The sequence below is a fragment of the Vigna radiata genome, chromosome 5 (genome assembly GCF_000741045.1).
Source record: "Vigna radiata var. radiata cultivar VC1973A chromosome 5, Vradiata_ver6, whole genome shotgun sequence".
Taxonomy (NCBI): Eukaryota; Viridiplantae; Streptophyta; class Magnoliopsida; order Fabales; family Fabaceae; genus Vigna; species Vigna radiata.
This window is the reverse complement of record NC_028355.1, coordinates 18,895,236-18,908,929: the sequence shown is the minus strand read 5'-3', so window position 1 is coordinate 18,908,929 and position 13,694 is coordinate 18,895,236. Positions and strand designations below refer to the sequence as shown.

The 13,694-nt window shown below is 30.1% G+C and overlaps 1 protein-coding gene across 3 annotated transcripts; it reads right to left on the bottom strand.

The window, feature by feature from the left end:
- Nucleotides 1-950: 950 nt before the first annotated feature.
- Nucleotides 951-5,688, bottom strand: LOC106762533 (two-component response regulator ORR24). Of its 3 annotated transcripts, none has more exons than XM_022780870.1 (7): nucleotides 5,269-5,688; nucleotides 4,529-4,681; nucleotides 3,769-4,167; nucleotides 3,374-3,450; nucleotides 2,107-3,288; nucleotides 1,395-1,492; nucleotides 951-1,164 (listed from the first exon to the last, which is right to left on the bottom strand). In XM_022780870.1, the coding sequence occupies exons 1-6, from the start codon at nucleotides 5,396-5,398 to the stop codon at nucleotides 1,421-1,423; spliced, it is 2,013 nt and encodes a 670-aa protein (XP_022636591.1). In that variant the 5' UTR covers nucleotides 5,399-5,688; the 3' UTR covers nucleotides 951-1,164; nucleotides 1,395-1,420. The 3 variants fall into 3 exon arrangements, with proteins under 3 accessions (XP_022636591.1, XP_014501989.1, XP_014501987.1); XM_014646503.2 differs by having other exon boundaries at nucleotides 951-1,152; XM_014646501.2 differs by having other exon boundaries at nucleotides 951-1,492.
- Between the last annotated feature and the right edge of the window lie 8,006 nt (nucleotides 5,689-13,694).

Genomic DNA, 13,694 nt, shown 5'->3' with positions numbered 1-13,694 from the left:
ATATATATATATATATTTAAATATATATATATTTAAATATTTTGCACTAACAAAAACTAAAAATGGATCTAAACCAAAAGATCATATCTTATATCAAACTAAAATAGTCCAACGGTCCAATTCCACAGTCCATGCCTCACGCAGAATTATTCTGATTGCAGATGCATTGACGTGACAATTGCATAAAATGGAAATCGTGGGCGTAAGTAATTTTATCCTTTTTATCACTTTTTTGACCTTTTTACGTAAAGGTGAGTTAAAAGTTTCGTAAACTTAGCCTCTGTGATGAGTCTCTTGAGTATACTGCAACGCAGAAAAGCATTTCTGTTTAGCTTTATCCAGAAAAAGAGATTCGATTCCTGTATATATTTTAGGTTTAAACCTTTTTTTTTTCTAAGTTATTAGCGGATGTTCAGTTTAGTTTCCACTTTTAAAAATGTAAACCTTTGGTTCCTAAGTTATAAAAAATATATCAAATGAGTCCTTTTCTGATGTTCATGGTCAAAATACAAAGAGCAATCTAAAGTGTTGTTATTATTAAGAATCAAATCAGAGTAATATAAAGATGTAACAATTGTTAAGAAACAACCAAAAACAGTATTTCAAATAAAAAAAAAGACTCATTTGATATATTTTTTATAACTTAGGGACCAAAGATTTACATTTTTAAAAACAAGACTAAACTGAACATCCGCTTGTAACTTAGGGAAAAAAAAAGTTTAAACCTATATTTTAAACATCAAAATATGTAGTTATTGATAATCCAAACTGGACTAAACATATTCACACATAATAAATTATAAAATTATTACAATATCAATAACTTCACAGCTATAATCTTATAACCATGCATTTTAATTTTTGAAATAATCTTACTTCAAACGAATCAAATATTAGATAAGTTTCATCGTGCATGCATGCCTCACAAGATTTGTATATACTAACGTGAGTAAATAAAACAAAATGCATAATTTTGGTGAAGACAACATTTCCAAGGGGGGTGGTGTTTATTGTCATTCATCATCGTAATCACTTACATTTAACAAAGTTGCATTACCTGATCACTCTAGAAAGGTGTGAGCAACACTCAGGGTTTAAGTGGGTACCCATTTGTCTGGTGAGTTCCACCTGGCCCGTGTCTGTCTCTTCTCACTGCAAGCATGACTATGAATGAAGATAAAGGTCCAATTTGCAGGCCAACGTGTAAACGGAGATCAAACAAAGTGATTAATAACTTGATAACGCGTTGTATAAAATTAGAAAGCCCTTAGAACCTAGAGAACTTTGCTCAGTACAAAGTAACCTGGACAAGCTAAACTCTACAGTAAACTACAGGAAGACAAAAGTGGTTAAACACAATGAAAACTATAAAACTCATCAACATGGAAGCATACGTTGGTATGTGCTGGCAAATCTTCTATCACATAGATAACCCACCAGGGTAATTATCGCAAATGAGGTTCTCATCCAATAATTTCAGCCTGTCTTTCTCCTGCATGGCATGAACATTGGCACTGAATGAGTTTGGGAGGGAAATATTGAAGACAGATGCAAGATAAAACAGCTGAATGATCAATAAATACTAAAATAACAGGATATAATACCCTCTAGAAGAGTTATTTAACCAATCCAGGATAGACAAATAAGATGGATTTAGCCAATACGAAAGTTAAAAGCACGGTGGTGGTTGCTCTTATTTGGCAGACTTACCACAATGAACACTACTGAAATATGTGGCCCATAAATTTTATCATGCGGGAAAAGCAGAATTTCACCAAATGCTTATAATGTAACTGTTCAAGTCCTTTGCAGAGTGCAGGACAAGTAAAACAATGCTTAAACATTATATAATCCAAGGAGAATGACGTAGAGAAAATATGTGACCGGGGAATGAAAATTATGATTGGTAGTGGGGATGGTATCAGCTTAATCAAAAAGATTCGCATATATGATGCAGTGATTGCATCTAAATGAAATACAAAACCGACAGATTTTTAAATGGTAACTTTAAAGCACTTAAGCATGACACTACTTCGTGTAGTCAACATGATTAAAAAAAATACAGAAACATTTTTGAAAAACCCCGTATATTCATAATGATATTACCTGTTTCATCATTGAACTGACCAAGTCTTCCAATGAACCAAGATTACTAGAGAAATGACTATGTTGAGACTTCTGCTGGTTCAGGATATTCCCCTGATGTTGTCTAGATGAGATCTCTTCAGTTAATTCCACAAAACCATCATGCTTCATTTGTAAGGGATCACAAAAGTTAAAGTCCAAATTTCTATGTGAGGCTGAGTTTGCTGCTGCATGGCCCACTGGAACAGCAGCACCATTGACTGGAGTCAGTGAGTTTATTGATGCAAACATATTATTTGAATGATGAGTAGCATCGTGATTTCGGTCCTCCCACCCTTGAAATGGCACATTACTGCTTATATTCGTAGGTCTGTTATTTAAAGTCAATCCTTCAGAATGCATATCGGTCATTGAATCATGGGATTGCCTGGACAGTGAAGTGATGGATGGACCAGTCAGATTCCCACCTTGCAGGGGTATAGTAGCCATGTTATCTGGAGGAGGTATGTTTGTCGGTTTAAAACATTCACTTGGAGGGTAAGAGTTTGTCTGCATCACAGATGGCTGCACAGCACTTGTCCAACTATCATTATACCTACCTTGATCCAGCAAAGGCAAAGAAAATTCTGAATGTTGAGAGGCCACTGAAGATAAAGTTTCAATCCTTACACTCCCCTGTGTGCTTTGAGGGCATGGTTCCAACATCAAGCCATTGTTTGAGATACCTACATCAGATGTTACTTTTGGTCTTGGATCTGGGAGTTTATTTGAGATGGGAAAATTTGTTTTGGCATTAAAAACAGAGGTCAAATTTTGAACAGAAACGAGACTCTTATTGTTTTGAACAGACAATGGCATTCCCTGAACACCATTCTGATTAACAGGAGTGATGGCGGACCGGAACTTCAGATGATCATTAGTGTTGTTTAAATTTTGTGACTGACTCAACTGAAGAACTCCAGAAGGAAACCCGTGCACATTCAAACCAGCAGGAGTGTTCAACCTATTAATTATCCCACCAGGTGGAAAGGATCTAAAACCATTGTTATGAAGCTGCCCAGAACCAGTCAATGTTTGCAAATGTCCAACCCCATTCACAGAACTCATTCTCAGATAGGATGGATCTGCACCCCCTAAGGCCGCCACCATATTAGCCTGTTGGTTAGCCACGCAACTAATTCTTTTCAGATAAAGCCTGTACTTCTGCAGCCATTTCATTCAGAAGAAACATTCAGTAAATGGAAAGTTATGTTACACTAAATTAAAACACAAAGGACTAGAAAAATGCCTGGAGATGGCTCGCCACATTCTCCCTTGTAAGCTTTTCAACGTTCATCAAATCAAGAATTTTTTTAGGTACAGCCTCTGCCAGTAAAACAACAATATCATGAAGCCCAAATTCATACTAGTAAGGGAAAACTACATCAATGGCATAAAATTTGAATAATTGTGACCTTACAATCCCAGGTGTCACTTAAAATAAAAAAGATTGTTGAGAAAGTCTTCAGAATAATTAAGAACATATTTATGTTCTGAATATTAAATTGACGATGCTAACATCTTACCAGATATCAAAAAGCATCATAAATATAACAAATATTGAGAACAATTTGAATAAGCTCATCAAAAATTTGATAGAAGTTATAACAGTTGTTTCATCCTGTAAAAGAGTGAAGAACATACTGTCAATGCCTAGCTGATTAACAGCAGCAACAAACTTGCGGTGCAGTTCCACAGACCAAACCACCCGAGGTTTCTTCTGGGTTGACGGGTCCTCGTTGTCATGATCATTCTCCTGCTCCTCATCTTCATCTTCATCTTGATCCTTCCGTTTCTTAGTCAGCTTCTCATTTTGATCTGAATTTACAGCTCCTGATGATCCATGTCCATTGCCACTATCAGAAGTGGGTTTGTCTAAGTTGCTTGTTTTGTTCTTCTCTTTTGAGTCAAACTTCTTCCTTCTGATTACATGCTGCCAGATGTTCTTGAGCTCCTCCATTCTCACGGGTTTCAGCAGATAATCACAGGCTCCATGAGAAATCCCTTTCATCACCAGCTTCGTATCACCGTTTGCAGACAACACTGAAATAAAACCAAATAATCAATGAAGCTGCGCAAATAACTCAAAAACAGCCTTCCTACATAACGTTATTGACTCGTCACATTTTCACATTCATCAAAAGCCAACTATGAAACTTTAAAAATTCTATTGCAGGACTGGATTATTTATACAAAAACATAGTACAGATGAATATTTTTTTTAAAAGGAAAAGTTACAAAACTCATTATTTGACATCTAAATCCCTTAAATTTCTAACATGATTAATAACTATATCAATAATTGTTAATCAAGTCAGAAATGGTGAAACAATGATAGTTAAAATGAAGAAATGGTGCATAGGTACCAAGATCAGATATAAGAATACAACATCCTCTCACTCACTTATGACGGGAAGGTCCATCTCAAGTCCCACTAGCTCAAGCAGCTTAAATCCATCCATGTCTGGCATATGCACATCACTGATTACCAGGTCAAACTTGTCTTTGTGTTCTCTCAAAAGCGCCAACGCTGTTATTGCTTGATTTGTCGTAGTTACTGCAACGCCATCCATAACCAAGATAAATATCATTCTGAAAGAGTAAAGAGGCACATTGCACACACATCCACGGGATAGACAGTTACAAAACTAATGTTCATCCAAGTGCATATTTGGAATTTTGTTAAAGATGGAAGAATTTAGGGATGTGGAAGCTATAAGCCTGTAACTATTACATTTTGACAATCACGTTTAAGGTGGGGGAGCTACAATTATTAGCTTCTAAAATCACATCCAAGACCTGGAAAATCATGTCCCAAATATGAAACCAAACACGCTACAAAATACTCAGCCCAAAGAAATAATCAGATCCTGCATCGAAGTCAAGGCATGACAAGCAGTAAAAGAAATATGTAGGCTATAATATAACCTATAACAAAAGCTTCCTCTGCAACAATTAAGGAAGTTGGAGTTCACTGTAGTATTCTCTATAAACAATTTTATTTGTAAAAGTATATCCATATTAACTACCACAAACAAAAGAATCTGAAACAGAACACAAAAATCTAAAAGAAAGAACAAAGCACAAACCAAAACCCTAAATCGTGAATAAGAGTAAGTAAAAGCAACAATAGAAGATTCAAACCATGATATTGACATTTCCGGAGGAGGTTTTCCAAAACCATGAGGCAGATGGGGTCATCATCGACGGCGAGCACACGCATTCCGACGGGAAACTCTTCGCCGGAATCACTCATTCTCTTCTCCACAGTCATTTTCTTCTCCAAACGTCACAAATACCACTTCTTCTGCGCTTGTGGTTCAGAAACCAAAACCCAGAAAGAAGCTATGAAACAGAAGACACAGCTAAAACAATTGAAAAAAAAAAAAGAGACTTCTTTTGGTGGGGGAATAAATAGTAATTTGTGAGGACAATGTGAATGAATAATTGAAAAGAACAATAAATGCAAGGAAGGAGCGAAAAAGTTGGTGTCTTTTTGTGCTTATGTGGGTGTCAGCGTGCAACAGTGGAAGGAGAAAGTGATTGAGAGAGAGAGAGAGAGACTATTATTGTGTGTTCCTATTCACAATCCAAACTTCTATAGACCTAAATATATCATTAATTTGTATCATTAAACATGCTCCACTTTTTTATGTTAATCTCATGCTTTTATAATTAATTAACTCTTTCTACTTTTACAAAAATTTAACAAGCTTTGGCTTTATCAATTTATTATCTATAAGTCATAAATTATCATATTTTACTAAATTGTCTTTTATTCTTACCTCATATACCAACTAATCAAGATTTATTGAAAGAGTCTAAAAAAAGTTATCTTCATATCCTAATCTTGTTTCTTATATGTTTTTTATATATTGATGTTATTATGAGTTTATAGATGACCAATTGGATATTAGGACAAACTGGATAAAGAAGATCAAGTGATTGATATGTAAAAAAATATTTCATTCTAACAACAGAGTTAAGACATAATTAATATTACAACTATTATATTTAAATAATTAAAATTTACACAGATGAGTAAATTAATTGGTAAAATTTTTATAAACTCTATAAACAAGAGTTTAATTTCGAGTTAAACTCAATTTTGATTTACTATTAAATTACTAAAAGCTTAAAAAAAAGTTATAACTTAAACATCGGATGTATTCTGCAGGTCAACTTTACACTGATCCGTTTTCATAACACGGAAAAAGAAACATTTGATACACAAGACTTTCACATAGCAAGTTATCTCGTCCGAAGAAAAACATGTTGTATATTAATTTTTATATATTGTATATTTTTTTTATTTCTAAAATTTTAGAATGATTCTCTTCGAAGTTCTTTATAAACAGTACTCGTTTTCCTTAAATATAATTATTGCAGTGGTCTTAATCACAATCTTGTAGTGAAGCCAAATCTTAAGATTTGTGAGAAAAACATGCGCGTCTTCCGCACGCGCTCGAAAGAGAACCGAATCCAATCAGAATATATTTTCTCGTTCATTGGACATTGGACGGTGCTAGGATAGAAACTGTCTTCAAGTGATCCAGACCTTTTGGCTTTTCACTAAAAATTTATATTAATATTACTCATTTCTTACAATTCTCAACTTATTTTTGTAATATATAATAATAATAATAATTGTAAACAAAAATGAGAATTCGAATGAAAGTTCACAGTCAATTCTCCTTCATTATTTCTAAAACAGATCATAAAAAGACAATAAATATGATGCCAGGATGAATTATTTATCGTGAAAAAAAAAATAGCTAATATATATCGTCTAAAATATTTTATTTTTGGAATATATGTAGTTATCTATAAAACTGGAATTTTTGTTTTCACCTAGAGTTACTAATAACATACTTTTATAAATGAAGATGGAGAACACAATTTCCATAACTACATCAATAAATGCGTCCCTTAATTAATTTATACAATTTATATTTTGAATCTCTTCCTAATAGATTATACATGTGTTTACATTATTTTACTGGAAAATCATATACATTTCTAATATGAGATTCTATATTATGATAAATGAAATATTAGAATATGTTCAACAAACAATCATGATAGATTTTGAATAATGGTAATATTAAGTAAAGTTTAAATTTAGTTAAATATTATAAAATTAGTTTGTAGTGTAAATTTTGTATTCACTTTAATATATTGTAGTTTTATCTTTATCTTTAATTAAGTCATTAAATTTGGGTTATTCAAGTATATGTATACGTGAAAGTATAATTTTTTTTTATGTGTAACTTAGTTCTTAAAATATCTGGTAATGCATTTACATCGTGTTTATGTATGTAATAAGACTATTAAGAAGAAATGCAACCATAGATTTGTGAGTGAATTCGTGTTTGTTTGGACAGATTGAAAACGATGAAAAGAGACAAATTTGCGAGGTTGTGTAGTTTCAACTTTTTCGCTAAAGTGAAAAGATTTGTCCAATTAAGTTAAAATGGCATGTTTTCACTCAAATAAACAATAATTAATTTACTCTCAAATCTTTTCAAATTCATCCACTCACTTTCTTCCAATTTTTCTCCCCAAATGAACAAAGCATAAAGATGATTTTGAATAGTCCACGCAACAAAATAAACAAAGATTATCTGAGCTTAATGCATGTAGTTTCCTCTTCTTTCTATTGATCATAAAATTATTAGAATTCTGTTAAGAGAACAGTCAGACTCAATAAGACATTTTTTTGTCCATAATTTCCTCCATCGGATCTTCTTCTACATGATCTCCATTTTGGTCCAACTAATCACTTTTAATCAATAGAAAAATCATTCATTCAAATTAAGGTGCAAATTTAAAGTTAAACATTTAAATCTGATTAAACTAATTGAATTAAAAGTATTTTGTACGGTTAGTCGTTGCATTAATTGAGAAGAATAAAATATAATATTTAATAGGGATGATAATGAAGTTGGAATGCAATTCTTAGTCTCCATAAATGAGTCAAGCGTAATGAGCAATTTACGATTCAAAACTGAGGTTGGGAAGTCCTAATTTACAATTTACATTATTTTTTTTAATATTTTATTGCTGTGTGTAGTACTATTTATACGTTGAATGAGTAAATATTTTATTTGTTATTTCAATAGTGTTGTGTATTTAAAAGTATCAATGCAGATTTTACTTCATGATTTATTTTAATATATAATTTTTGTCATAGTAGATTTATTTGTTTATTTGTTGTAATATTAAAGCATATATATAATTGAGGTGCAAAACAGCAAAGTTTTGTGCGAGTAGAGCATAAAAGGCAAACGGACGAAAACACGTAGACAATCACTAGTTATAAAGAGAGGCTAATGCAAACAAGGTTAGTATTTAATTATTATTAGTTTACTAATCATCTTTTGCTAATGCCCACTCCACTTTGCCCCTTCCTCTACACTAAAAACCTTTCTTATCTATGCTTTACAGATACATTTAGATTCATACAAAATTATTCATCTTTTCCTTTCTCTTTTACCACTTTCAACTTTCAATCATATTCATGCAATCCCAATTACAAACAAAACCATATATTACTTGCATATTCTATCTTTCCACACACAAGTAGCATTCAATCTTAAAAGTAGCAGCCATTCATCAACCAAAATGAGATGATCTTAGCTAATCATCCAAATTAAATTTGCTTGGAAGCTTTGCCTTTACCTTTCTGCTGAAAACTCTTAATCATATTTAAGTTGTTTCAAAATTTTGGTTAAAAGTGACTTAAAATGAATCAGATGTATGTTTAAATTGTTGTTTAAATTTTTTAACTCAAAGTAGTGTCATTATTTTACGTATGTCTAATTTAGGTATATTATTATTAAATTAAACGTTGAATATGTTTTTAATTACTTAATTTTGAGTAAAAATTGGAATTAGTTTATTGTCCAATTTAGTCTCTCAGTTTAAGAAATGTGTGGATTTAGTCATTTTAATTAAATTCTATTAAATTTATTTAACGTTTTAAACATGTTTTTCAAATAACATTAAAGAAAAATGTGTTAAACCGTGTAAACAACTCAAACGTTATTATGAAATGCATTTAAAAAATTAAATAAGCTTAACAAAATTTGATTAAAATGACTAAATCTACACATTTTTAAAATTGAAAGGTTAAATTAAATTAAAATTAAAAAAAAAACTAATTCTAATTTTCACTAAAATTTAAGAAAAAAATATATATTTAACCCTTAAATTAATCTTATATGAAAAATCTATTAAAGATATTTGACCACCAATAAGATGTAAAAGGTCTTAAATGTTAAAATTTATTGTATTAAAAATCTTGATAACAAATTTTTTAAATGTTAAGAGATTCACACTTGAGATAATGATTATTAGAAAATACAAGTCTAAATCTAAAAAGAAAATTCATAAATCTTATTATCTTAAATCTACTTATTAAAGTAAGAACTGAAATTTCATTATTGGTATATTATCTTAGGAAACACATGGATGTTGATATCGAGAAAGGCTTATACATTATTTAATCGAAACATGAGATGGTTTTGTATAGCTTAGATGGGAAGAAGCTGGCAAAAACATGTACAAGAGTGGAGAAGTGGTAGAAAGAAAAAATTGAAATGAAAGTAAGTTTGTCCTAATTGGCTTATCTAATGAGATGTTGAAAGATCTTCATGAATAGAAAAACAGCATAACTGGCTGTCCACTAATATTCAAAAGGGTTTTAACATTGCATCATAGCCTCTAACTTATATAATATATAAAACTTTGATATGCATTGTTCCCACAAAATCTTCGGATTCTTTGCTTTTAAAACCCACATGACTTCCTCTTGCCAATGCCTATTTCTTTATTTTTTTCTCTCTGTGTCTTGTTGGATCAATTCGAAGAGAATAATGTACACCTTCCTTAAATTAATGTTTATGTCTTCTTTCGATTACTCAATCTCCTCTCTTATGTGTCACAATTCATGTAACCAAACCAAAATTATATCATCTTCGATAATCAAACCATAACAACATTAATTAATACCTACCTTACTTATAGCTACAACATCCCAAAAAACTCACAAAATCTATTCCTTATAATATATATTTTCTTAGATTTTAAGTTGCATTTCATCTTATAATGTCAATAAGTTAATAGAAAGAGAAATGTTTTTTTTTCTAAACAATAGAAAAATATTTTTTTTTGTGTAATATTTTTGACAAAATTATAAATTTTCTGGTAAAATTTGTAAATATTCTCATAATAAACAATCACCTAAGTTATTTATACGCTCAAGAAATTAACTTTTACTTTTATAATGATATCTTACTTTTTTTTTTCCTTTTTCATATTAAAAAAAAAAAATCAACCCCTTTATGTAACATTTTGTTAGTATTACCAGAGAATGATTATTCCTTTTTTTTTTAAATATCATGATTAGTATGGTTCTTATTTTCTATTTTAATTTTGTGATTATTTTTTGTTTATATTATTTTTATCGGTGTGGAAAATAAGCCGTAGAAGAGTTGTTATTGTTCTCACAAATTTCATTAACCTAAACAAATTTGAAATGAAGGGGACTTATGGACAAAAGGCCCAAAAGCAATAAACAAAATAAATGAGTGAAGTTAAATCCAATCAGAAATTAAGGAGTTAAAAATTATAGATAATAACCAATGAACAGTGGAAAGGGAACGACCCAATTAAATAAGCCCAATTACATAGCCCACTACAAATCCAAGAGTGTGATTGAAAACACAAACAATAAACAATGAATAATGAAATGTGTAACTATATATTAATACTTAAATTTAACTAAAGTGCGGAGGTAGTGCTATTATTGTTTTTACATTATCATCCAATTAGAGACTTTTGTATATATATATATATATATATATATATATATATATATATATTTTAAATATTAAGAATAATGATTAAATAAAAAAATAAAGAATAGTCGATAGTTGTATAAAGTTGTAGGTGATTTTTAATATGTTAAACGGTTTAAATGTGTAGTTAGTTTTAGTATTTATACTGGTAAAAAAATAAGCACATATGTCTTCACTTTTTTTTTATATAAAAAAATTATTGAGTAATTTTTAGTTTTTCTAGATGATTTTTAATATAAATAGTTGTTTTAGTTTAAAAAGTAGTTAAATTTCAGAAAAGAAAAATGGTCAAATAGAAAAAAAAATCATACAATTGATAAAATAATTACTTTTATTTAAAATTACTTAAAGAAAAAAAATTAAAAACAAAATGTATATATTAAAATGGGGATTTTTTTTTATATAATAATATAGACAGTATAGATTTTATAGATAATAAAATCATTATCTGTTGTAATAGAAGTTTTATTTATAATATACAATTGTAACTATTTTTTATAAAATTATTCACGCTGATAATATATTAAAACTACACCCTTAAAAGAATATATTGCAATTTAACCTGTTCGGCCCTCCGCATATTTGGAAAAATCTGTTTAGGACCATGCTTGATATTTAGAAACCTATTAGTAAAGAAGGTTAAACAAAGATAATTATTTTATACACCTCCCTTTATTATTAATGCACCAATTTTTTCAAGCAAATTTATCAGTAGTTATTGAAAATACGTTGAAAAACGTGTCTTTTTTTTTCTTTCTAGATAATCATTTTAGTTTTAAAAGAATTAAATATAAATAAATATTTCTTTGAAAGATAAAAAATAAGATATTTTTTTAATTTAAAAATTAATTACATTTATATAAAAATAACATTACTGAGTTTTACATCAATAATGTTAACAAATTATATTGATAACCAATTATACATTAAACATTGTCTCAAAATATATATTTCTTTTATGCAAACAATATTTTAATATAACACAAATAAACACTTATAAAATAATTTCAACAAAAGTTGATAGAATGTGAAGATCCAAATAAAATAGTTGTATTTTTAAATGGAAATGAAAATTTAGTTAAGGTAAAAATGGTTATTGGACCCTAGTTGGAGGCCGTCAAATCCATCAAACTAAAGGACACATGAGTTTCTCAACCAACTTTTCCTTTTTCTCTCTAGAAAACAGAAAACCATTTTTACCCTAAAACAATTTCTCTACCTTCTCTCTAAATTCTTAGCAAATTTAACTGTTCAATCTTTAAATAGGTGGTGCTCAAACGTTCACCGTGTTGAGAGTTCCGTAACGGACCGAAAAATTTCTTGTTTCCGACTGGGTGTCTTTGAAATTGGCTGTGAGGAGCATTGTTTAGAGCGTCCCTATCAAGTAAACTGTGAATCTTTCTAGATAAGGGGTTAGAAATTTCTCTGTATACATAATGTTGAGTGATAATTTTGATATAGTGTTTGCTGTTCCAGTTTGTTTGTGGAGTACACTTAAGTTGAGTGTTATGTTTTCTTATGCGAGGGAAATATGTACACACACACACACACACATATATATATATATATATATATATATATATATATATATATATTTATATATATTAAGTGTAAACTGAGAAAAAGTATGAATAGCAGTAGGGTGCATAGGTAACATGAAGGAAAAAGAAANGAGAAAGAGATGGGAAGATGGTGAACCCCAGATATGTTACAGAGCCTCAGTGGGTAGTTTTGGGATAAGTGTTTCAGGGTAGCAAGGATGAGTGGTTTCTTATGAAGGAAGTGGTGTTATTCTGAATGGGAAAAGCTACTACGGAAGAGAATAAGAAGAGGGTTGGGTGACTGAAAGTTGTTTATTTGATGGTTGGTGAGGGAGGTGGTGACGTGAATTTTCGTGGAAGAAGAAAAGAGAGAGGGATAGGTGTATTTGGCACGTGAATAAGTTAGAAATGAGAGAAAGACTTTATGAAAAAAAAAAGAATATGTGGGTGCTGGAACTGTATGGGAAAAAGGGCTTTAAATTGGGTGTTAAAATGGGAATTTTTAAATGAAAAGGGAATCGGGAGTGACAGTTTTCTTTACACAGCAGAGAAGATTTTCTTTACAGAGAAATATAGAGGAGAGAAAGTGTGCGTTATAGGTGAGATCATATGAGAAAGAATGTAATTGGATTTAAATGTAAATGCAAATAATGTTTAATAAAAGTATGTGAGAGAAAGGGAAAAGATTGGAGTGAGTGGAGGAATAGAAATGGAGCCAGGGGAGAAGAAGAAACTTACGTATGATGATGAGGATGAATTTTATGAAGTTGATTTTTCTATTAGAGAAGTTTATATATTAAATGCAGAGATTAATTTTGCTTTTATGTTTCATGTTTAAAGGATTTTGTTTTTCTGTTACATGTCTAAAGGGGTACATGAATGGTAGAATAAGAAGTGTTTATTTGGATATTTTATGTTATGGACATTGAATGGTGTAGGTTTCAAATAGGAAAAGATGGAAATTTGGAATTTGTTTGAATACCATAAAGGTTACCAAGGTTATTCAGCTAACTTAAATTTTATTTAATATTATATTATGATATATTTATAAATAATAGAATTATTAAGGTTATATTACGTGATTGAATTTTGGTTGCTAGAAATATATAAGGTGCAGGGATATTAATATAATATATATATATATATATATATATATATATATATATAT